This window comes from Tauraco erythrolophus, chromosome 18 (assembly GCF_009769465.1).
Source record: "Tauraco erythrolophus isolate bTauEry1 chromosome 18, bTauEry1.pri, whole genome shotgun sequence".
Taxonomy (NCBI): domain Eukaryota; kingdom Metazoa; phylum Chordata; class Aves; order Musophagiformes; family Musophagidae; genus Tauraco; species Tauraco erythrolophus.
The window spans coordinates 421,902-443,366 of NC_141482.1; the positions used below are offsets into that span (position 1 = coordinate 421,902).

A 21,465-nucleotide genomic window follows, 5' to 3' on the forward strand; every position below is an offset into this window, starting at 1 on the left:
CTGCAGCTTGGCCTTGGCATCGAGGCGTTTCCAGGCAACAGACGTCGGCAATGTCAGCGTCTCTCGGGTGTCCTCCCGAGGCCCGGGCCCGACGGCGGGGAGGATGGGAAGAGGGCGGGAAGACCAGAAGCCCGAGCCCCTGCGCGCCAGCGGCTCGAGCGGCTTCGGGCGGCCCGGCGGGACGGGGACGGTGCCGGTGCCGGGGGCGGTGCCGGGGCGGTGCCGGGGTGGTGCCGGGGGCGGTGCCGGTGCCGGGGCGGTGCCGGGGACGGTGCCGGGGCGGTGCCGGGGGTGGTGCCGGTGCCGGGGGCGGTGCCGGGGCGGTGCCGGGGCGGTGCCGGGGGCGGTGCCGGGGCCGGGGCGGTGCCGGGGCGGTGCCGGGGCCGGGGCGGTGCCGGGGCCGGGGCCGGGGCGGTGCCGGGGCCGGGGCCGGGGCGGTGCCGGGGCCGGGGGCGGTGCCGGTGCCGGGGCGGTGCCGGTGCCGGGGCGGTGCCGGGGGCGGTGCCGGGGGCGGTGCCGGGGCCGGGGCCGGGGCGGGGGCGGTGCCGGGGCGGTGCCGGTGCCGGGGCGGTGCCGGTGCCGGGGCGGTGCCGGGGGCGGTGCCGGGGCGGTGCCGGTGCCGGGGGCGGTGCCGGGGCGGTGCCGGTGCCGGGGCGGTGCTGGCCCGGCCCCGGAAATCGGGTTTGGTTCCGGGCCGCGCGGCGCCATGGACTCGCTGTGGCGGCTGAAGCGGTTCGATGCCTTCCCCAAGACCCTGGAAGACTTTCGGGTCAAGACGTGCGGGGGCGCGCTGGGTGAGGGCGGCCGGGCCGGGGCTTTGCGGGGCGGCGGCGGGCGGGCTCGCTCGGGCGGGGCTGACGGCGCGTCTGGTCTCTCCGGCAGTGACGGTGGTCAGCGGGCTCATCATGGTGCTGCTGTTCTTCTCGGAGCTGCAGTTCTACCTGGGCAAGGAGGTGAGTCACAGCCGGCGGGCCCGCGCCCGGCGCTGCCTCCTGCCCGCGGCGGACGGGCGGCCGCTGCGCCCCCGCTCCCCGCCGAGCCGCCGCCTCCCCGGGGCTGCCGGCTGCACCCGCCGCAGACGCGTTTGGGGCTTTTCCCTCCCCTCGCTGCCCGCCTCGGCGGGGGGAGCGCGCTGCGCCCCCGGGCGCTGCTCGGCCCGGGGGGCTGTGGCCCGTGTAGCGCGGTCGGTGCCAACATCTCGCTGTCTCTGCCGCCTACGAGCAGGGAATACCAAGAGGAGAAAGCAAGTGCAGGAACCGCCGACCGCACCCCAAGGCCCGAGATTCCCAAATTATTCTTTTGTAAAGTCTTGCAAATGGCAAGCGCTTAGCTGCCGTGGAAGGGGTGGGAGGCAGCAACTCCCGTGTCTCACAAATCCTACGTCTTGAAACTCAGCTCCTGAGCCAGAGTCATCGAGGGAAAGAGGCCTTTGATTTGCTTCCATGTGAAACAGGATGCTTTGTTTTTCCTTTGTTTTTAGGTTCACCCAGAATTGTACGTTGACAAGTCGAGGGGAGATAAACTGAAGATCAACCTAGATGTTATTTTTCCACATATGCCGTGTGCTTGTGAGTCAGATGTCTGAATGCTGGGGATAATTTTCATATTGCTGAGGGCCCAAGAAGCTTTGTGTGCCTGGTGCTTCTGAGTACTGCCCTGCTGCTTGGGCCAGGGACAGGGAGGAATTGGTGATCCCTGTTGTTACACCATGATTCCAGCCAGGCCCACTGGGCGCTTAAACCAGCACTTCCAGTCGGGCAGTAATGTTTTTCTAGATTATAAATGCAATGTGTGTTTGATTCCCTAGACATCACTTGGCACCAACCATACACGCTTTTCCATTTTGGCATGTACTGTCTGAAAGATTCTGTATCCTCCTGGCTGAAAGATTCTGTATTTGTGCTGGTTGAATGCTTCCTCAGCCTGCCACAGGCCATAGGCAGTGTGTGTTTATAGACCGCTTTCCTTGTTGGCTGCCTTCAGATTTGAGCATCGATGCCATGGACGTAGCAGGAGAGCAGCAGCTGGATGTAGAACACAATCTGTTTAAACAACGTTTGGATAAAGCTGGCAATCGTGTGACTCCAGAGGCTGAGAGACACGGTAAGATGCTGTTCTGCCTTTCTTGGATGGCTGCTCCCGTAGTCTTTCCGTTACTGTGTGCCTCTTTTGAGAGTCACAGGAACGAGTGAGAGCTGAAGAGCATTTAAACACTGCAAACTCTTGAAGAATTTATAGCACGCAAATCTGTTAAACTGGCAGATTAGACAAACTTCCGTAACACTCGCTGCTTTTGCAGGGCAAATCTTTGCCTAGTCCCTCTAAAATTACGATGAGGACTCATGGATGCATTTCAGGAATAATGTTGCTGAGTGAATGGTCTTTTACAAATAGAAATGTAGCAGCTGTTCTGGCAAAACTTGACTTTGGCTGTATCTTTAAATCCCAGTGGGCTGACGAAGGGGATGACCTGGTTAGAGGAAAGAGGGAAGGCTCCAGTGACTTCATCCTTAGGCCTGAACTTGGACCTTCCTACATCTACTGTGTGTCTGTTAATGCATGCCTGATAAATATATTTTAGGTCATTTCTGGATTCCAAGTATTGTATTGAGTGGTCCTTGGCTACATAAACCTCTCCTCAACTTTTTTGACATGTTGTGACTCATTGTGCTCAGATAGGAGTGAGCAAGGATTCTGGCAAAGTGTTGCAATCCAACAGTCATACTGTCCTGACTTTTCCTTTCCAAAACATGAGTTCCTTATTACCTTTTCTGGGAGATAGTGTAGTTCTCTGTATCGGCATGAACTCAGTTTGTTGAGTTGTATCACTCAAATTTAACTGTTCTCTTCTTAGAATCACAGAATGGTTTGGGTTGGAAGGGACCTCAAAGATCATCCAGTTCCAACCCCCCTGCCATGGGCAGAGATACCCTCCGCTACACCAGGTTGCCCAAAGTGTCATCCAACCTGGCCTTGAACACTTCCAGAGATGGGGCAGCCACAGCTTCTCTGGGCAACCTGTGCCAGTGCCTCACCACCCTCAGAGGGAAGAATTTCTTCCTCGGATCTAATCGAAATCTCCGCTCTTTCAGTTTAAAGCCATTGCCCCTTGTCTTATCCCTATATACCCTTGTAAAAAGCCCCTCTCCAGCTTTCCTGTAGGCCCCCTTTAAGTACTGGAAGGCTGCAATAAGATCACCCCAGAACCTTCTCTTCTCCAGGCTGAACAGCCTCAACTCTCTCAGCAGCTGAAAAGCTGAACAATTGGCAGGTACGAGAGTTTCTCCTGCTGCCATGGGAGTGTGGTGATAGTGTTCTTAATGTTGTGTCACTGAGCAGCCTTTCTGCATTTGAAGGCTGTGGCATTACAAACTTAATGTCTGGAAACAACACGGCTTTTCTGCATCTCATTCTCTCTTAACACACATAGGCCTCCTGCCTTACTTGTATTGCCAGTCTCCGTCAGGATTATTACTCCATCTGAACCACTTGCTCTGGCTCCTTATATCATCAATGGAGAGGAAGGGAGACTTGTAGGGAGCACATCATCTCCCCTGGAAGAGGTGTTTTAAAAGAGATCAGATGCATTGCTTGCAACAAGCAATTTCTACTGCTGTCTGGAAAAAGCACACAGCTAGCTGGGTTTCCATCACCCGCCGTGCAAGTTAGATCAGAAGTGTCCACTCATCTTCATTAAACTCTATGATCGTCAGTTTCTATTAGTAACGTTCAGTCAGTTATTTAAATGTCAACTATAGCAGTATTGACCTATGCAGTAAAGCCTACCCAGATTTTATGCAGTTGTATCTGGAGGCTTTTCCCAGTCCTAGTTACATGAAAATAGTTAATAGCTTAGTGATTTCTTTGGTAGGTTACATTCTGTGCTTGGAGGTCATCTTTTTCATTTCCATTGAATGACAATAAATGATTGAATTCTTTATGGGTGGTTCTTATCGTTTCCTTCCTTTTAACGTGGACAGAGTTTTCCAATTTCACGTATCGTGTGTGCATGCAAGTTGCAGTCCATGTTAACAGCAAGAAACCCTGCGTGTAGGGTTTTGTGTCCTGCAGTTTCTTTATAGTATCCAAACTGTGTGCGCTACCTCTGGACGCTGGCTCTGAGGCAACTCAGCCAGCAGCTGCTGATGACATCTGAAAAGGTGTTACTGGTTGCTGTATGGAAAGACGCCATGTGTTGTCCAGGTGTTCTTCTTCAAATGCCAGGAATCATGTCTTTGACAAAGCGTTGCAATTAGTAAGCTGTATTCTTCCTGAAGCTATCTTTTAGTGTAATTACAAGCTGAAACTTTTTAAACAATGGATTCTTAAGTGAGTGCACTTTCAACTACCTGGAATGTTGTAGGCTTTGGGAAGAAAGTCTCGCACAGTTGTTTCGTAACGGGTATACTTTCCTAGAAGTTTTTATTTGTTTGATCATAACTACCATAAAGTATTTGATTAAAGAAATAAGGTTAATGACTGATTTTCATGCATATTTCAAACTTTCTAATGCAAATCTTTTTTTTCTGTGGCTAATATGCAATCTGGACATCTTGAATACTCACTTTTGTCCACCTGTTACACCTCCCAATCTCAACAAACAAGGCCCTGATAACGTTTTCTCCCCTCAGCAGTGTCCAACTAGGTACCTTCCCCTGCATTAATTGCCCAATATTAGTTAGCCACCTTTTCCAGGCTTATAGAGGAGGGCAGTACAGCAGTGCCTAGATAGGGAGCCTTAGAGGGACCCAGGAGACTTGGTCCTGTCCTTCAGGGTTTGTGAGCTGAAACAGCCTTATTTTTAAGGGGGGCTTTTATTCTAAGAGCCAATGGTTTTGAAACTTTTAGACACAAAATTCCTTGTCTCACTTATTCCTAATTCCAAAATTTGCAGACCTTTGACACTTTGATGCTTGTTTTGGTTCTTGACAAAATAAAAGTCCAGTTGGAGTTTTCTGTAGGCATCTCCTGCCCTTTGGCAGGTTTCAGCTGTCACCAGCTCTCACTGCCTCTGTTACAGGTCCTTTTTCTTCAGCCTTCTGCACAGAAGAGCATAAAACTCCATGAGTTTGTGCCCCAGCCGTACTGCAGCTGCACATTCAACCCAGACATGGCACAGACATTGGCAGAATTGTTAAGGCATGAAGAAGGCAGAAATTCTCAAGAGGTTTCTAGTGAGCAGCGGTTTATGTGTGTGCCTTGGCAGCATTGTCATCCTGTAGGACTGGATGTCAGTTTTCCAATTGAGAGGCTCCCACTCTCACCTTGTTTCACAGCAATATATAATTGTGTTCCCTATATATCTTGGGACAGAATTATGTGTTATGCAGCGTTGTCTGCAATTGCCTTCTACTTAAAATTGTGGTTGTGTGACAGGTCCAGTACCAGGCAAAATTTCCTGATTTGGTCTAGTTTAGACAATGTTTTAACAAAGGCTTTGTACAAGTTACATCTCATCAGTGCTCCAACAAGGCTTACTGATAGCCAGTTCTTTCTCTGGAGGGTGTTTTTGAGATGACAAGTGCTACTGCTTCTTGATGTTCCTTCACACCTCAACGGGCTCTGTGTGTGCCATTTCAGGTGGGCTGTGGGTGCAGGACATGCAGCTTCTGATACAAAATAGTTGCTTTTATTTTCAGAACAGTTACTGTGCATAGAACAAGAGTACAAGAGAGCATTTCTAGACATGCCTTATCACTTTGAATCCTGTTTTGTCTTAGAGCTGGGGAAAGAAGAAGAAAAGGTGTTTGATCCAAATTCTTTGGCTGCTGATCGCTGCGAGAGCTGTTACGGGGCAGAGTCAGAGGACATTCGGTAACCTTTACACCTTTTCGTATCTTTTTAGCACTTGAATTAGTACAATTCTGTAGCATGTACTTTTTTTCCAAAATGTCTGTGAAGGTCTGTGCAATGCAATCTTCCTGGGCACGTGTTCAGAGAACAATGAGAACTGTTGTGGTTTTGGTATGCTGCACTCGTGATTGTTAAGAACATGCAGAGTTAGCATGTCTAGTGTGTGTACATGCCTGTTTAAGGGCAGTGCAAATTGCACTACTTCTGCAGTAGCTCAAAGATTGTATCTCAACAAACAGAATCTTTTCTGAGATTATTTGGTGTCCAGAGGGGAGCTGTGTAAATTATTTCACTGTTACGTGAACTGTCTTGCAATAAAACCTGGTTATGGCTTTGCCTTCTCACTCCTGCTGCAGGCTTTGCCTCCTTACAGGAGCAAAGACCAGACGTTTATCGCTCCCACAGACAACAGGTGTCATTTGGTGTTTCTCATTCCTCCTACCTTCAAATTCTTGTGAGAATAAATCCGTGCTAGTCCATGGGTTCTGGACTATCCTTTGCTATTATTGTCTCTGCAGTAACTTGGCTTGTCCCATCTGTCAAGTTGTGTCCTTCCCCAGAGATGTTTCCATTTTGAGGGATTCATGATTCCCACCTTCAATTTTTTCTTTGGTCTAGCAAAACATGGAACCAAGAAAGAAAACTGTTTTTTTCCAGTGACCAAGATGTTATCCAGAGGTAGAAAAGTAATGAAGAAAGTTTACCATTAACTGTCCCTCCGATGTTGGCAGTCTTGCCCTAAAATCAGAGGAAAGGAGGAATAGAAACAGGCAGATGCTTTGTTCAAACGGGGAAGTTCCAATCTGCTCAGAGCTGTGGGACACTGATGTTGTTTTTGTAGCAAACTTATTTGCTAAGGAGTGACTTGACTGTTTAAGTGGACAGGCAAAGCCCTCTTCAGACTCAAGCACTGCATTAAAACAGCTTGCATCTTCATGCCAAAATCTCAAAAAGTACATCAAGAAGCTCGAGCTCCTTCAGGAGCATTAGGCTACCTTTCAGGGTCCTGTCCCTGATGTTTGCTTTATTGCTTTGTTGAAGAAAAAATCCACCAAGGATTCAGGTCCTGAGCTGGAGCATCTCTTTCTAGCGATAAAGATGGTAAGATGGTACTTGTGCTTTTGCAGGTGTTGTAATACTTGTGACGATGTCAGAGAAGCATACAGGCGGCGAGGCTGGGCCTTCAAGAACCCGGATAGCATAGAGCAGTGCAAGAGGGAAGGGTTTAGCCAGAAAATGCAAGAGCAGAAGAACGAGGGCTGCCAAGTGTATGGTTTCCTAGAAGTCAACAAGGTGAGAGATGGGTTTGCTGTGAACCTGCTGCATGATGGTGATGACTGTGAGAAGGCAGAGTTGGGATGTTCCTCTCCTTTTCCAGCTTTAGGTGTTCACAGGACTGTAATGCCATAACCCGTTGGCGCAGCAAGATACTTGTGCCTGTAAGAGTTAGTAGGAGAGTCAGGAAAAGCAGTAGGAAGGGGCTCGTCCTCTGTGTTGTTGTGTGGGCTGGTAGGAAGCGTGCCAGCTGGGGAAGCTTTGCTTTTCCTACCGTCTAACTAGTGGGTCTTTTGGCCGAGGTTTCTGGAGGAGGAGAAGCAACTTCTTTGAGGTTAGATTGTTCCGCCTGCCCTTCTAATCGTAAAACAGAGGCCACCGGTGGATGCTGGAGATGACAGTAACCAACAGCTTGCCAGCAGAGATGCTGGAGAGAGTGAAATGTTATCATCTTTAGAAAAATGGTGGAAGCAAGACTATTGGGGTTGGTCGTCAAAGCTGAAAATGCTCAGAGAGGTGGGTTTTGCAATTGGTGTATGAAAACGTACTCTGAGATTTACCATATAACTGTGTGACTACCCTGTCATTTGGAGGGTTACCAAACCCAGAACAGTTGGACATGCAGGTTATGTACCCAAGTACACTGTAGAAGTCAGGTCCAGGCTCTTTTTTTTTTTTTAATTCAAACTCTGAATTTTTTACATCTTTATGTTCTCTTCCTGGAGACCATATTCTTTATTTCTGGAAAGTAAACTTTTTACTCACAAAGCCAGACATTACGATTTGAGCATCATCATGGGTACCGAACTGTTACAGGACCCTCTATCACAAAGTGTGATGAGAGGAGGGGTCCAAAGGGGAAAGCGGGAGGTGGCAAGGGTCCAAGGGTGGATGTCACCGGGGAAATTTCTGAGGCCATTGTTGTGCACTTGGAATTTTGCACATCTCCATTCTTGTCAGGTCTGCAGTTAACATCAGCAATAGGATTGCACAGACATCGAAGGTGTAATGTAGCACGTGAGCTTGGGATGTTCAGACCTTCCAGGGAGAGTGTGTATGATTGCTAGTTAGTGAGTGTCAGGGAGGATTCGCACCTAATTTCCGTATGCCTTTCAGATCCCAGGATGAAATGTTAACAACTTTTGTCTTTTGTTCATTTTTTGTGTGTGTTTGGGTTGTTTTTTCTCTTTTTTTCATAGCTTTAGTGCTTTATTTTTGCATGCAGCTTATTTTCATGGATACATACATAGGATCACTGTTGTTCATTGTATTAAGATTTTCTTTACCCTGCTCTCTCTCCCTCTCAGTTACTTTCTCCACTCCTTTTCTGTTCTGTGATACCTTTTTATATTTCCTGCAGCAGTGATCAGTTCCCTCACAATAGGCTTAATTCCTTCTTCTCATTTTATGTCCACTAAAATAATCTTCATAGAACAGTTATTATCAACATCAGTATGTAATTATGGCTTTCCACATGACTGCCTGTGAGTAAGGGGGAAATTAATCTCTCTTTTAGGACAATAAATACTATGTTATCACCTACGAAAATGAGTTGCTTGGTGTCTGTCTTGTTTAAACAAAATTTTAAAAATCCAAGCACCAGTATGACTGCTTTATTTATATAGATTCAGACCTTTTAATGAAAGATTACTGTCTCCTGCAGGTAGCTGGAAATTTCCACTTTGCACCAGGAAAAAGTTTCCAACAGTCTCATGTACATGGTAAAGTGTTTTCTCCTGTTTATTGTGGTCTTTAGCTTCCAATTGTATCTGACCATTTTCTTTGAATATCTTCACATTGCTATCCATAACAAGAGCACTGCTTCAGTGGGAAGGATGTTGTTAAAGTTTTGTTATAGAGGTTTAGAACCATCAAGAATAGATAGAAGAGTGTTTTCTGGAGGTGCTGCCACATGGATGTGGAAGAACTTGGAGGAGAATGTTTCTGGATAGTCTCTCAGTCTCACTTGTTCCATGAAACTTTGCTGCTCTGCTGTTTAACAACCTCAAGTAAGGTGTTCAGTCCAGTACCTGAATATCAGTATCTCTGCAAAGGTATTTTGGAGAATACCTCAGGAGAATTGTAAAGCAATTCAGAACTTTCAGAGTAAAGTTTAAGTTGTAAAGTACTTCCTCAAATATATGTATAAGTACACGGTGGCCAGAATAATAGTGGTAGCGTATAGAATCATGGAATGGTTTGGTTGGAAGGGACCTTTAAAGGTCATCCGGTCCAGCCTCACCCCTGCACTGAGCAGGGACATCTTCAACTAGATCAGGTTGCTCAGAGCCCTGTCCAACCCGACCTTGAATGATTCTGGGGATGAGGCATCTACCACCTCTCTGGGCAACCTGTGCCAGTGTTTCACTGCTCTCATTGTAAAAAATGTCTTCCTTATATCTAGTCTGAATCTACACTCTTTTAATTTAAAACCATTACCCCTTCTCCTGTCACTACAGACTCTATTAAAAAGTCTGTCCTCATCCTTCTTATAAGCCCCCTTTTAAGTACTGAAAGGCCACAATAAAGTCTCCCCAAAACCTTCTCTTCTCCAGACTAAACAACCCCAACTCTCTCAGCTGTTCCTCACAGGAGAGGTATTCTATCTCTCTGACCTTTGTGTGGCCCTCCTCTGGACCTGCTCCAACAGGTCCATGTCTGTCTTGCACCTAGGACTCCAGAGCTGGACGTGTTATTTCATACTGGGTCTCACGAGAGCAGAGTAGGGGGGCAGAATTGCTTCCCTTGACTTGCTGCCCATGCTGCTTTGGAGGCAGCCTGGAATATCACAGAATCACAGAATGTTAGGGATTAGAAGGAACCTCAAAGGATCATCTACTCCAATCCCCCTGCCAGAGCAGGACCACCTAGATCAGATCACACAAGAACGCGTCCAGGCGGGTTTTGAACATCTCCAGAGAAGGAGACTCCACAACCTCTCTGGGCAGCCTGTTCCAGTGTTCTGCTACCCTTACTGGGAAGAAGTTCTTTCTTATCTTTAAGTGGAACCTCGTATGTTCCAGCTTATATCCATTTCCCCTTGTCCTATCATTGGACGCCACTGAGAAGAGCCTGGCTCCATCCTCATGACAGTCACCCTTTCCATATTTATAAACATTAATGAGGTCCCCCCTCAGTCTCCTTTTCTCCAAGCTAAAGAGACCCAGCTCCCTCAGCCTTTCCTCATCAGGGAGATGCTCCACTCCATCATCGTATGGCCCTGCACTGGACTCTCTCCAGCAGTTCCTTGTCCTTCTTGAACTGCGGGGCCCAGAACTGGACACAATATTCCAGATGCGGCCTCACCAGGGCAGAGTAGAGGGGGAGGAGAACCTCTCTCGACCTGCCAACCACACCCCTTCTCATACACCCCAGGACGCCATTGGCCTTGGCCACAAGGGCACATGGCTGGCTCATGGTCATCCTGCTGCCCACCAGGACCCCCAGGTCCCTTTCCTCTGTGCTGCTCCCCAACAGTTCAGTCCCCAACTTGTACTGGTACATGGGGTTGTTCTTACCCAAATGCAAGACTCTACACTTGCCCTTGTTGTATTTAATTAAATTTCTCCCCGCCCAACTCTCCAGCCTGCCCAGGTCTCTCTGAATGGCAGCACAGCCTTCTGGTGTGACAGCCACTCCTCCCAGTTTAGTGTCATCAGCAAACTTGCTGACCATGCACTCTGTTCCCTCATCCAAGTCATTGATGAATATGTTGAACAGTACTGGTCCCAGTACTGACCCTTGAGGGACTCCACTGGATACAGGCCTCCAGCTGGACTCTGTCCCATTGACCACTACTCTCTGGCTTCTATCCTTCAGCCAGTTCACAATCCACCTCACTACCCGATCATCCAGACCACACTTCCTCAGTTTAGCTGTGAGGATGCTGTGGGAGACTGTGTCAAATGCTTTACTGAAGTCAAGATAGACCACATCCACTGCTCTACCATCATCCACCCACTGGGTGATGTCCTCATCAAAGGCTATGAGGTTTGTCAAGCACGACTTCCCCTTAGTGCAGCCATGTTGACTGCCCCAATGACCCTCTTATCCTTGATATGCCTAGAGGCAGCACCCAGGATAAGTTGTTCTATTATCTTTCCCGGGATGGAGGTGACGCTGACCGATCTGTAGTTACCTGGGTCTTCCTTCTTGCCCTTTTTGAAGACTGGAGTGACATTTGCTTTCCTCCAGTCCTCAGGCACCTCTCCCGTTCCCCACGATTTAGCAAAGATGATGGCGAGTGGTCTGTCAATGACATCTGCCAGCTCCTTCAGCACCTGTGGGTGCATCCCATCAGGACCCATGGATTTATGGATGGTCAGGTTGCTTAACTGGTCCCTAACCAAGTCCTCATCAAGCAGGGTACACTCCTTCTGTATCCTGACTTCCTCAGGAGCCTCAGGGTTCCGGGACTCATCAGGATAGCCTCCAGCAGTATAGACTGAGGCAAAGAAGGCACTCAGTAACTCTGCCTTCTTATTATCCTCTGTCACCAGGGCACCCTCCTCATTCACCAGTGGGCCTACATTGCCTCTAGTGTTAGTTTTATCTGCAATGTATTTGAAGAAGCCCTTTCTGTTGTCCTCGACCTTTCTTGCAAGGTTTGATTCCAAGGAGGTCTTAGCTCTCCTAGTTGCCTCCCTACATCCTCTGACAGCGGACCTGTATTCCTCCCAAGTGGCCTGCCCCTCCTTTCATGATCTGTACAGCCATGAATATGGTTGACTTTCTGGGCTGCGAGTGCACATTGCCGGCTCATGTCCAGCTTTTCATCCACCAGTACCCCCAAGTCCTTCTCTGCAGGGCTGCTCTCAATCTCTTGCCTGTATTGATCCCAAGGGGTTGCCCTGACCCATTTGCAGGACCTTGTACTTGGCCTTGTTGAAGCTCATGAGGTTCACATGGGCCCACTTCTTGAGCTTGTCCAGGTCCCTCTGGGTGACATCCTGTCCCCCACACATGTCCACTGCACCACTCAGCTTGGTCTCATCTGCAAACGTGCTGAGGGTGCACTCGATCCCACTGTCCCTGTCATTGATGAAGATATTAAACAGAACTGGTCCCAGTCTGGACCCCTGAGGGACATCACTTGTCACTGATCTCCCTCTATCCAAACACTGAGCTGTTGACCACTGCTCTGTGCATGTGACCATCCAGAGAGTAGTGGTTGTATTTCTCCAATTTAAACAGAAGGATGTTGTGAAGGACCGTGTCAAACGCCTTACAGAAGTTCGGAGAGAAAACATCCATAGCTCCTTGTCCAACCTTGTCTAATGATGTAGTCACTGGGTTGTTCAGGCAGGACTTGCCCTTGGCGAAGCCATGCTGGCTGTCTTGAATCACTTGTCCTTCATGTGCCTTAGCGTAGCTTCTAGGAGGATCTGTTCCATGATCTTCCTGGGCACAGAGGTGAGGCTGACAGGTTGATAGTTCCCAGGGTCCTCCTTTCTACCCTTTTTAAAAGTGAGCGTAGTCACTTTTTGCAGTCACCAGGAACTTCACTTGGCTGCCATGACTTCTCAAGTATCACGGAGAGTGGCTTGTCAACTACATCAGCCCATTCCTGTAGGACTCCAGGATGCATCTTGTTGAATTCCATAAACTTTTGTAGGTTGAGATTCCTCAGGTGGTCATGAATCCGATCTTCTCTTACAGTGGGAAGGACTTTGCTCCCCTGTTCTCCATCCTGCAGTCCATTGCTCAAGAGGTATGGGAAGAGAGATTGCCAGCAAAGACTGAGGCAAAAAAGTTGTTGAGTACCTCAGTCTTCTCCTTGTCTGTTGTTATCAGTTTGCCAGTCTTGTTCATCGGGCGGTACGCGTTCTTCAACCTTCCTTTTCTGGTTGATGTACTTGTAGAAGCTGCTCTTATTATTCTTTGAATCCCTTGCCAAGTTCAGCTTCAGTCATCCCTTGGCTGTCCTGCTTCCACTGCCTGTGCCTTTCCTTCTTGCCCTTTAGTTTGACCAGCAGGTCTTGACTCAGCCATGCCTGTCTCTTGCCTTCCTTTCCTGATTTCTTATACCTGGAACCAAGAGCTCTTGCACTTTATGGAAAGCATCCTTAAAGATCTGCTAGCTCTGTTCTGCTCCCTTGTCCCTGAGGACAGTTTCCCCGAAGATCCTATTGACTAACTCCTTGAACAGCTGTGTGCTGGTTTTACAGGAGGGGCTGCAGAAACAGACCCTGTAAGTAGCTGTGTGTTGTGGTTCAGCCCAGCCAGCGGCCAAGCTACCACTCAGCTGCTTGCTCACTCCTCCCCTCTGTGAGGTGAGAGGAGGAGAAAAATATAACAAAAGGTCTGAGGGTGAGATAAGAACAGGGAGGGAGCACCCACCAACCATGGGCCCTGGGCAAAAGGGACTCGGCTTGGGGACAAATCAGTTCAATTTATTAACAGTTACTTGAGAGGATAACAAGAAACAAAGCCCCATCTTAAAAACAACAAAAACAACACCTCCCCCCACCGCTGCCGCCTTCCCGGCTCTGCCTCCTCCCCCAGCGGCGCAGGGGCACGGGGAATGGGGGCTGCAGGTCAGTTCATCACACGCTGTTTCTGCCGCCCCTTTCTCAAAGCAGGAAGACTCCTCACACTCTTTCCCTGCTCCAGTGGATCTCCGCTTCACAGGACAGTCCACAGACTTCTCCAACTTGAGTTGTCCCCGCAGGATGCAATCCTGACCCATCAGATCGCTCCAGCTCGGGCTTTCCCCACAGAGTCACGGCTTCTGAGGGAGCTGCCACCCGCTCCAGCGTGAGTTTTTCCACAGCCTTCATATGCATCTCTGCTTCGTCGTGAGTCCCATTCCCTGCGCCTTTCCTCAGGCTCAGCCATCTCCGCTCCAGCACGGGCTTCTCCCCGCGCTGCAGTGGGTCTGTGCCCCACATTCTGCCATGGCTGTGGAGGCCACTGCCCCTCACCGCGGGCTGAGGGCACTTCCCGCTCCAGCACCTCCTCCCACCCCACCCACACTGACCACGGTCCGTGGGGCCATTTCTCCCAGATCTCAGCCCTCTCCGGACACACTCGGCCCAGCGGCACTCTGGCACGGGGTGCTCCTGCGCTCTCCCAGCCGCACCGCCACGGCCATCTCCAGCTGGTGGGGCCGGTCCAGCGTGGGCAGAACCGCCCAGAGGGTGGGGAGGGGGCAGCCCCCGCCTCCCCTGCTCTTCACTGTAGATCCAAAAACCACGTTTCGGGCTCGTTTGTTCCCATTTTAAATCAGGCATTGGCAGAGGTGCTGATAGCTCAGCCCTGCCCTGAGGGGATGGGAGTCCGACCAGGCCGGAGACCGGTCCGACTGGTTTTGGAGCCCGGGAAGATACAAAGGGTGAATCCCCTCTCGTGCTGCCAGAACTCTTTCACATAAACCCAGCACACTGTGAAAAGCTTCATGTGTGGGCTTTGCGTGATGGAGTTTTGGTAGCACGGGAGGGGCTGTGGAAATGGCCCCTGTAAGTAGAATCATAGAATCATAGAATGGTTAGGGCTGGAAGGGACCTTCAAAGATCATCTAGTCCAACCCCCCTGCAAGGAACAGGGATATCTCCAACTAGATCAGGTTGCTCAGGGCCTGATCAGAGGCTGTGAAAAGCCTCCCCAGCTCCAGATCTGGTCAGACCTCTGGCCAGGTCAGACCCCCATCCCCTCAGGCAGGGCTGAGCCATCAGCGCCTCTGCCAATGCACCATTAGGGACGAAGGAGCCCGAAGGGAGGCTGGAGCTGCAGTGAGGAGACAGGAGGTGGGGGCTGCCCCTTGGCCCCCTGGGCGGGCACTGCCCATGCTGGGCACCCAGGACAGTGCAGATGGAGCAGGAGGAGGTGCCAGAGCTGGGATTCCCCTGCAGCCCATGGTGAGATGGCAGCGGCCCCTTTGCCGCCCGTGGGGATTAACAGTGGAGCAGAGATCCACCCGCAGCTCTTGGAGAAGCCCACGCTGGAGCAGAGATGCCTGTGCCTGAAGGAGGTCAGAGAATGGTCTCCGTGAGCTGCTGGAGGCTGACGACGAGGCAGAGAGGCACCTGAAGCCCGTGGAGGACCCCACGCCGGAGTGGGTGGTGGCTCCCTCAGAAGCTGCGACTCTGTGGTAACAGCCCGCGCCGCAGCAATCTGATGGGTCAGGATTGCATCCTGCGGGAAGGACTCTCATTGTACAAGTCTGTGGACTGTCCCGTGAGGAGGAGATCCACTGGAGCGGGGAAGAAGAGTGTCAGGAGTCCTCCTCCTTTGAGAAAGGGGCGGCAGAAACAGCGTGTGATGAACTGACCTGAAACCCCCCATTCCCCGTCCCCCTGCACTGCTGGGGGAGGAGGCAGAGCCGGGAAGAAGGCAGGGGTGGGGGGGAAGTGTTTCTGAGATCTGGCCGTGGTCAGTGGGTGCTCCCTCCCTGTTCTTATCTCAACCCCCAGACCTTTTGCTACATTTTCTCTTCTTACCTCACTGAGGGGGAGGAGTGAATGAGTGACCTCATGGTGGCTGAGCTGGGCTAAACCATGACAAGCTGGAAGCTCGCTCTCCTAAAATTCAGGGTCCTGACTTTTCCTGACCCATGTTCCTCAGGACTGTGAACTCCACCAGTGCATGTTCACTGCAGCCCAGGCTGCCTCCAATCTTGACATCAACCGTTAGCTGACTGGCATTGGTGACCAACAAACAGGTCTAGTATTACATTCCCTTTGGTAGGGCTGTCTGTTACCTGACCTGAGATGTTATCCTCGATGCACTCCAGGAGTGTCCTGGATTGCCTACAGCTTGCTGTGCTACTTTTCCAACAGATGTTGAGGTGGTTGAAGTCCCCCAGCAGAACATGAGCCTGCGAGCGTGATGCCTCCTGAAGCTGGAGTACGAAGGCTTCGTCAATAGGCTCCTCTTGATCAGGGAACCTGTAGTAGACACCAACCTCAAGGTTCCTTTTGTTGTCTTGGAATCTATTTCTTACTCTTTTCATGGTGATTACAGGTTGAGATGTGATCTTTAGACTCAGTAATGTCTGGTAAAGGGCTCAAGCTCTTGGCTTTGCTCGCTCCCTCCCCTAGCTGCAACATTTTCTGTGTTGCTCCCTGCTTCGATCTCCCTCTTCATGATGCATCCTTATGCCACTCATCATCTTCCTGCTGCCGTGCTCCTGTAAGGTATTTTCCTCCAGAAAGTTCATCCTTAGTTGGAAAATTGGTGTCCTAGCTCACCTTGGAGCTGTGTCTTGGGTTTCTTGCAGTCTTAGTGTGTTTGTTGACAGAGTCCTGAGTGGCCGTTAAGTGCTATTAACCCTGTTTTACAGGTAAAGGACTGAATTTCAGAGTCTAAGGAGGCTTTGTGGTTGTTCAGATCAGAAATGCAAGACGGGGAGAATTCTTCAGATAGCCAGCAGTTCTTAAAACTGTGTTACTAAAACAGTGAAGAAAACTAGGTTATACAAAACCAGACGATCTTCTTGACAAACTTATGATGTTTTACAGGTCTCTCTCTATTTTACCTAGCTCGGCACTTAGCTGCAGTGAGGGGTAGAAGGAGTGTGTTTATGTTTCTTCAGAATTAAGTCTCTGGCCGAAGCTGACAGCCTCTTAAGATCTTCTGTTCTGTTTCCTCCTTCTGTTTCTTCTCTAAGGAGGCTAAATGGCCTTTGTTTTATGTTAAGCAAACTATGGCTAGCTGAACGTTTATCTGCCGCCTACAGTATATACACATGTGCTTAGCATAATCCTCAGTGATCAAAGATAAATAAACCCGTGGTCTGGTGGAAGACCATTTTAGAAACTAGACGTACAAATCATGCTTTTTCACGGAGTTGTGAATCATTTATTGGAGAGGAGTTATATAAAGACTAATTAATTGCTGTTTTATCTGTGGAAGACATAGCAGAACACTGTGGCAATATTTTGTTTTGGATAGCCGTAACTGTTAAAATGGGTAAATCCAGTATAACAGGTTAGTTAGTGACTGCCCTTAAATTTCTCTGGTACCTCACTGTTACTGTAAGATTTGTCAGCCTTACCAGTACTCAGCTCCCACTTCTCATGCTAATAAATGAGCAAACGAACGTGAGAACAGGAGTGTTACAGCTGATAAACACCGCAGTCCTGCATAGGGTTCTAGGAGCACAGCTACCAGGAGGAGCATCCCTGCCCCTCCCGGTGCATCAGTGCACTGTGCCAACACAAGCGTTCGTGCAGCTGTGTGATTAAGCTTACTTTGGAGCTGCTCTGGCTGGAAGAACAGCCTTACATAAAGCAATACTTACATTTCAGCCTGTAATGTTCTGTTCTCTGATGTGGCTCATGACCAACAGGAGGGAGAGGCAGGAAGGACCCATGAAGAGAAAGATGAAGCAGGAGAAAGACTGTTTTATTCCTTTGGCAGTAGGTCCAGTTTAGATGTGGATCCACCAGAGCCAGGATCTCTATAGAGCTTTGTTATTAACTGAAGGTTAGCCTGCTGGTGTCTGTGCAAAAGACAGCAGGACTTGACACTTCACTGACAGCTGAGCCACTTAACTCTTGGCTTAAGTGCAGATAACACTGCAGCATGAAACACTGCAGCTGGTAACCATTAAGGAAAACAACATAGCGTAATCCCAAGGCCACTTCTCCCTTATTTCCTTTCCCTGCCCACCATTTCACATCTATTTCCAAATTTTTAGTAGGAGTTTCTTTGATCCAGTTGCCAGCACAGGCACACAAACCGCTCTGCTACTGGCAGTGATAGGTCTGCACGCTGGTCAGAGGCAGCAACAGGAATGTCTGAAGCAGTGCCACTCTGAGCTCTTCGCAATGCAGAACCGTTGCCTTAATTCCAAAGACTGCAGCCTTAGTTTCTGAGCATTGAATGTTTCAACTGGGAAATGCAAGGGACTCTCCCTAGATCGGAACGTTAGGAGGAGTATAGTTTAGGCTTAGGGTTTCCTTTTCTAATTTACATTCACTGTTTTGCATGTCTGTATCTTTGGGTTTATTGAGGGGTTTATATGAATACAAGTAAAGATTCTGGTGTTTTATTGAAAGATGTTAATGGAAAAAAAATGACTTCAGAGCACACCCATGCTAAATAAATGTTTTAAAGGAGAGGCTAGTTTCCATCAGTTCTTCAGGTTTGCAGCCTGTCTCGTGCTAGGCTGTATATCACAAACCTTTCAAGGGAGCAGCATTCCTAATCTTTGTTAATAATGTAGCAGCACTTGGTGATCTGACTCCATCAGCTCCTAAGATAATAGCCCACGATTTCTGAAATGTGTTTTTCTTTGCTGAGGCGAAAGGTGAGGTCTGGCTTCCTGAGCACGTGAATTTGCCTGTTAAAATGTGCCACAGCCCCCGGCTACATTAAGATGGTTTTGTGACTTTGGATAGAGCTGGTAGGAGTGATACTGAAATAGGGTTGTAAGTTATATTTTCATCCTGAGGCTGATGCTTCTGGCATTGCATAAAGCCATTTAAGTAGCCAACCAAAAGATATCTGTTGCCTCCCATTGCCATCCCTTTGCCAGATCCCTTCTGGGGGTGCATGGTGCTGCTGACTTCATTGTACTGCTATATGCGTGAAGCGCAGAGAGAGGACAGGCCAAATTCCCCAAATCGTAGACTGGTGACAGTCACCTTGGCCCCAGCAGTGGTTTGCAAATACCCTGCTCAGGCTGTCCCCACAAAGACTTTTCCTTTCCCTGTTAACAAGACTGATAGGCAGAGTGCTGAGAGTTGCTAAGATGATGATGATTTCTTTAGGGCATTTGTATGTGATATTGAGGCATATGCTCTGCTCAGTTGTAAGTTTAGATCTGTTGTGCCTCTGTTTTCTTTACAGTTTCTTCACAGTACTTACAGAGGAGTTATGTGTATCAAGTGGTGACTGAAACAACAGTGAAGTTTCCCTTGCTTGCCCCTGGGATCTTGTTTTTGCCCTGGAATAAGAGTACATTCAGATTAGGTATTCCAGTCCTCACTTGGATTAAAGTTACTTTCCTTTACTCTAGCAGTGGCTAGTCTATGTCAGGAGGAGAACTGCAGCAGTTTCGTCTGTCAATCACACACCCTGCTGCAAGCGAGAGAGAAACCTAAGTGATTTTCTTGCCATTTTAGATTGCAGTGGAAATGGGAGGAGCTCCCTAAAAAGCTAGAATAAGGTAAATAGATATGCTTGTTATCACAGTCCAGACTATATTGCTAAACTATTTTTCTGTTACAGTTCACGATCTGCAGAGCTTCGGACTTGATAATGTAAGTCTTCCCAAGATAGTGTTCTAGTTCTCTTGGTCTATTTTCCTTCTGGATTTCCCTCTCTTTGCCACGTTGAGATCTTAATGTACTGATACCAGACGGATTTGGCTTTATGAGTCTGAGAAGAACCTGGGACCTGCTTTCACACAGGGCTCTGAAGTATGTTCTGGGACCTCTGCATGTTGCTTAGCAAGCCTGTTCCCCTCTTCCTGAGACTATCTTGCTCCTTAATGTGTTCTTCCCAGTTTTCCAAGGTTGATATTTTCACAATTGCTTCTGGATCTGTTGGAGTTTACCTTGTGCTGGGAGAAAAGCAGATACTACCCATACCTATGCCACCGAGGCAGCTGACGGGATGGTGCTGCTGTGGCAGGGAGAGAAGTGGGTGGAAGAATTGGCTCTGTTGGTGGGAGGGAAGGGTACTGGGATCTGGGGATTTCCAGCAGGAAAAGGAGAAATTCCACATCTTGGAATCTCCCATGCATAAAAAAGAAGAGCAAGTGCTTTGGGGTTTACTGCTAGGACGCACAGGGTAAGGGAAGACCTATCTCTATTCCAGAGCCAGGCTCAGAAAAAATTAAAAATAATTAACTTCAGGCCCCTTATCTTTCCCTTCGGATGCTGTGCAGTTGTTTGAGTTACTAGCATTTCCGTTTCAGATCAATATGACGCACTATATCAAGCATCTCTCATTTGGAAGGGATTATCCAGGAATTGTGAACCCTCTGGATGGGACGGACGTCACTGCACAGCAAGGTAAAAGCCAGCTGAGAGAAATGTCTTTTAAGTGTCTGTATCATTAGTAAGTGTTAGAAGGGAATGGAAGCAAAGTTCCCAGTCTTTAACAAGAACCCTGACAGCATCGGGTGAAACGTGGACTCCTCCACCTTGTGCTCTTTCTGGAACAGCTGCCTCCATTCATCTGGAACAAATCTGCCAACATCTTTGGATTCTGTGACTTTTCTGAAAGCTCTCTTTTTTTCAGTGCTCATGGATGTGCAACAGCAGGTACAGCACATCATTATTAAATGGCTCATCAGGAAGAGTTCAGGGAGAGTCCTGTCTGGCTACTGCGTGCAGTAGGGAATAGCCAGAAGATGCAGGATAGAGAAGAACAGCCTAATTGATAGTTGCTGGAGAGCTGTCGCGTGTGCCTGACTTGATCTACCCAGCAGTAGCAGCTGAGCAGCTGCAGTGAAGTTGAGATATGGCTGATCTTTCCTAGATAGCTCCAGTTTGCTGGTTTGAGAAGGAAAGGCAATTCTCTGCTCATGCTACTGGTGGTTTATAATCTTATAATCTTATGTAATCTTGGTTTATTCACACAAGCCTACTTGTGTGCATTTTCCATGAAAGACCCTGACTGTACCACTCTATATGCCACTGCAGAGATTATTTATTTTTTTACATCTGCTGAAGTCTGCAAAGTTTAACTTTGCAGGTACTTGGGGTGCTGTTATATAATAAAGCTTGGAGAAAGAAGTCGTTTGCTCTGAGGTGGGGGTGGGACTGTTAATCCTACCTGAATCCGTTCTTTTAAATTTCCCACCATCGATTTTAGTTCTTGTACCCAAATCAAAGGATGGTGCTTAAAGTAAAATACAGAAAAATGAGAAGGTGTCATAATGCTCGATATGATCATGATGCCATAGTTTTGGTGGAGTAACAAACTCTGAGAGGAGGCCCGTAGCTGGCTGCTAAAATCCTCTCTGCAGGCTGAAGCTTTCCATCTTGCGTCTTGGAGAACCAGTTGGCAAATTCTTGAGGAATTAGGACTGAAGACATGCCCTGGAAAAGAAGTGGGAGAAGTAGATTGCAGGTCAAATTTATTTTTATTACAGACCAGCTAAAGATAATATATATGAGAATTACTTCTTTGGTAGAAATGAAGGAATAATCTTCTCTAGGGAATTTCATAGAAATAGATTTTCAAAGTGACTCCTGCCTTCTGTTATCCTTAAGAAAGCTGAAGGAACAGGCTGGTCTGAGACAGCATCAGGAGTTCTCCTATTTTTTTCTTCCCTGGTCCAGACCTTTTCATCTCCTGATATGACAGAAGCCATGCTTCTGCAGGAATAAACTGCAGGATTAACTGAAGTTGATATCGGATACTCATTTAGAGTTGAGTGTG

The 21,465-nt window shown here is 48.6% G+C and overlaps 1 protein-coding gene across 1 annotated transcript in view; it reads left to right on the top strand.

Annotated features, from left to right (window-relative positions):
* The first annotated feature begins 701 nt into the window (after positions 1-701).
* Positions 702-21,465, top strand: part of ERGIC3 (ERGIC and golgi 3) — a 32,193-nt gene continuing 11,429 nt past the window's right edge. Inside the window, exons 1-9 of the mRNA XM_086622963.1 lie at positions 702-794; positions 883-953; positions 1,481-1,568; positions 1,984-2,103; positions 5,721-5,814; positions 6,981-7,146; positions 8,792-8,849; positions 19,303-19,334; positions 19,994-20,090. Of these exons, the coding sequence (XP_086479089.1) occupies positions 707-794; positions 883-953; positions 1,481-1,568; positions 1,984-2,103; positions 5,721-5,814; positions 6,981-7,146; positions 8,792-8,849; positions 19,303-19,334; positions 19,994-20,090 (814 nt within the window). The 5' untranslated portion in view covers positions 702-706. The remainder of the gene's footprint in view (positions 795-882; positions 954-1,480; positions 1,569-1,983; positions 2,104-5,720; positions 5,815-6,980; positions 7,147-8,791; positions 8,850-19,302; positions 19,335-19,993; positions 20,091-21,465) is intronic.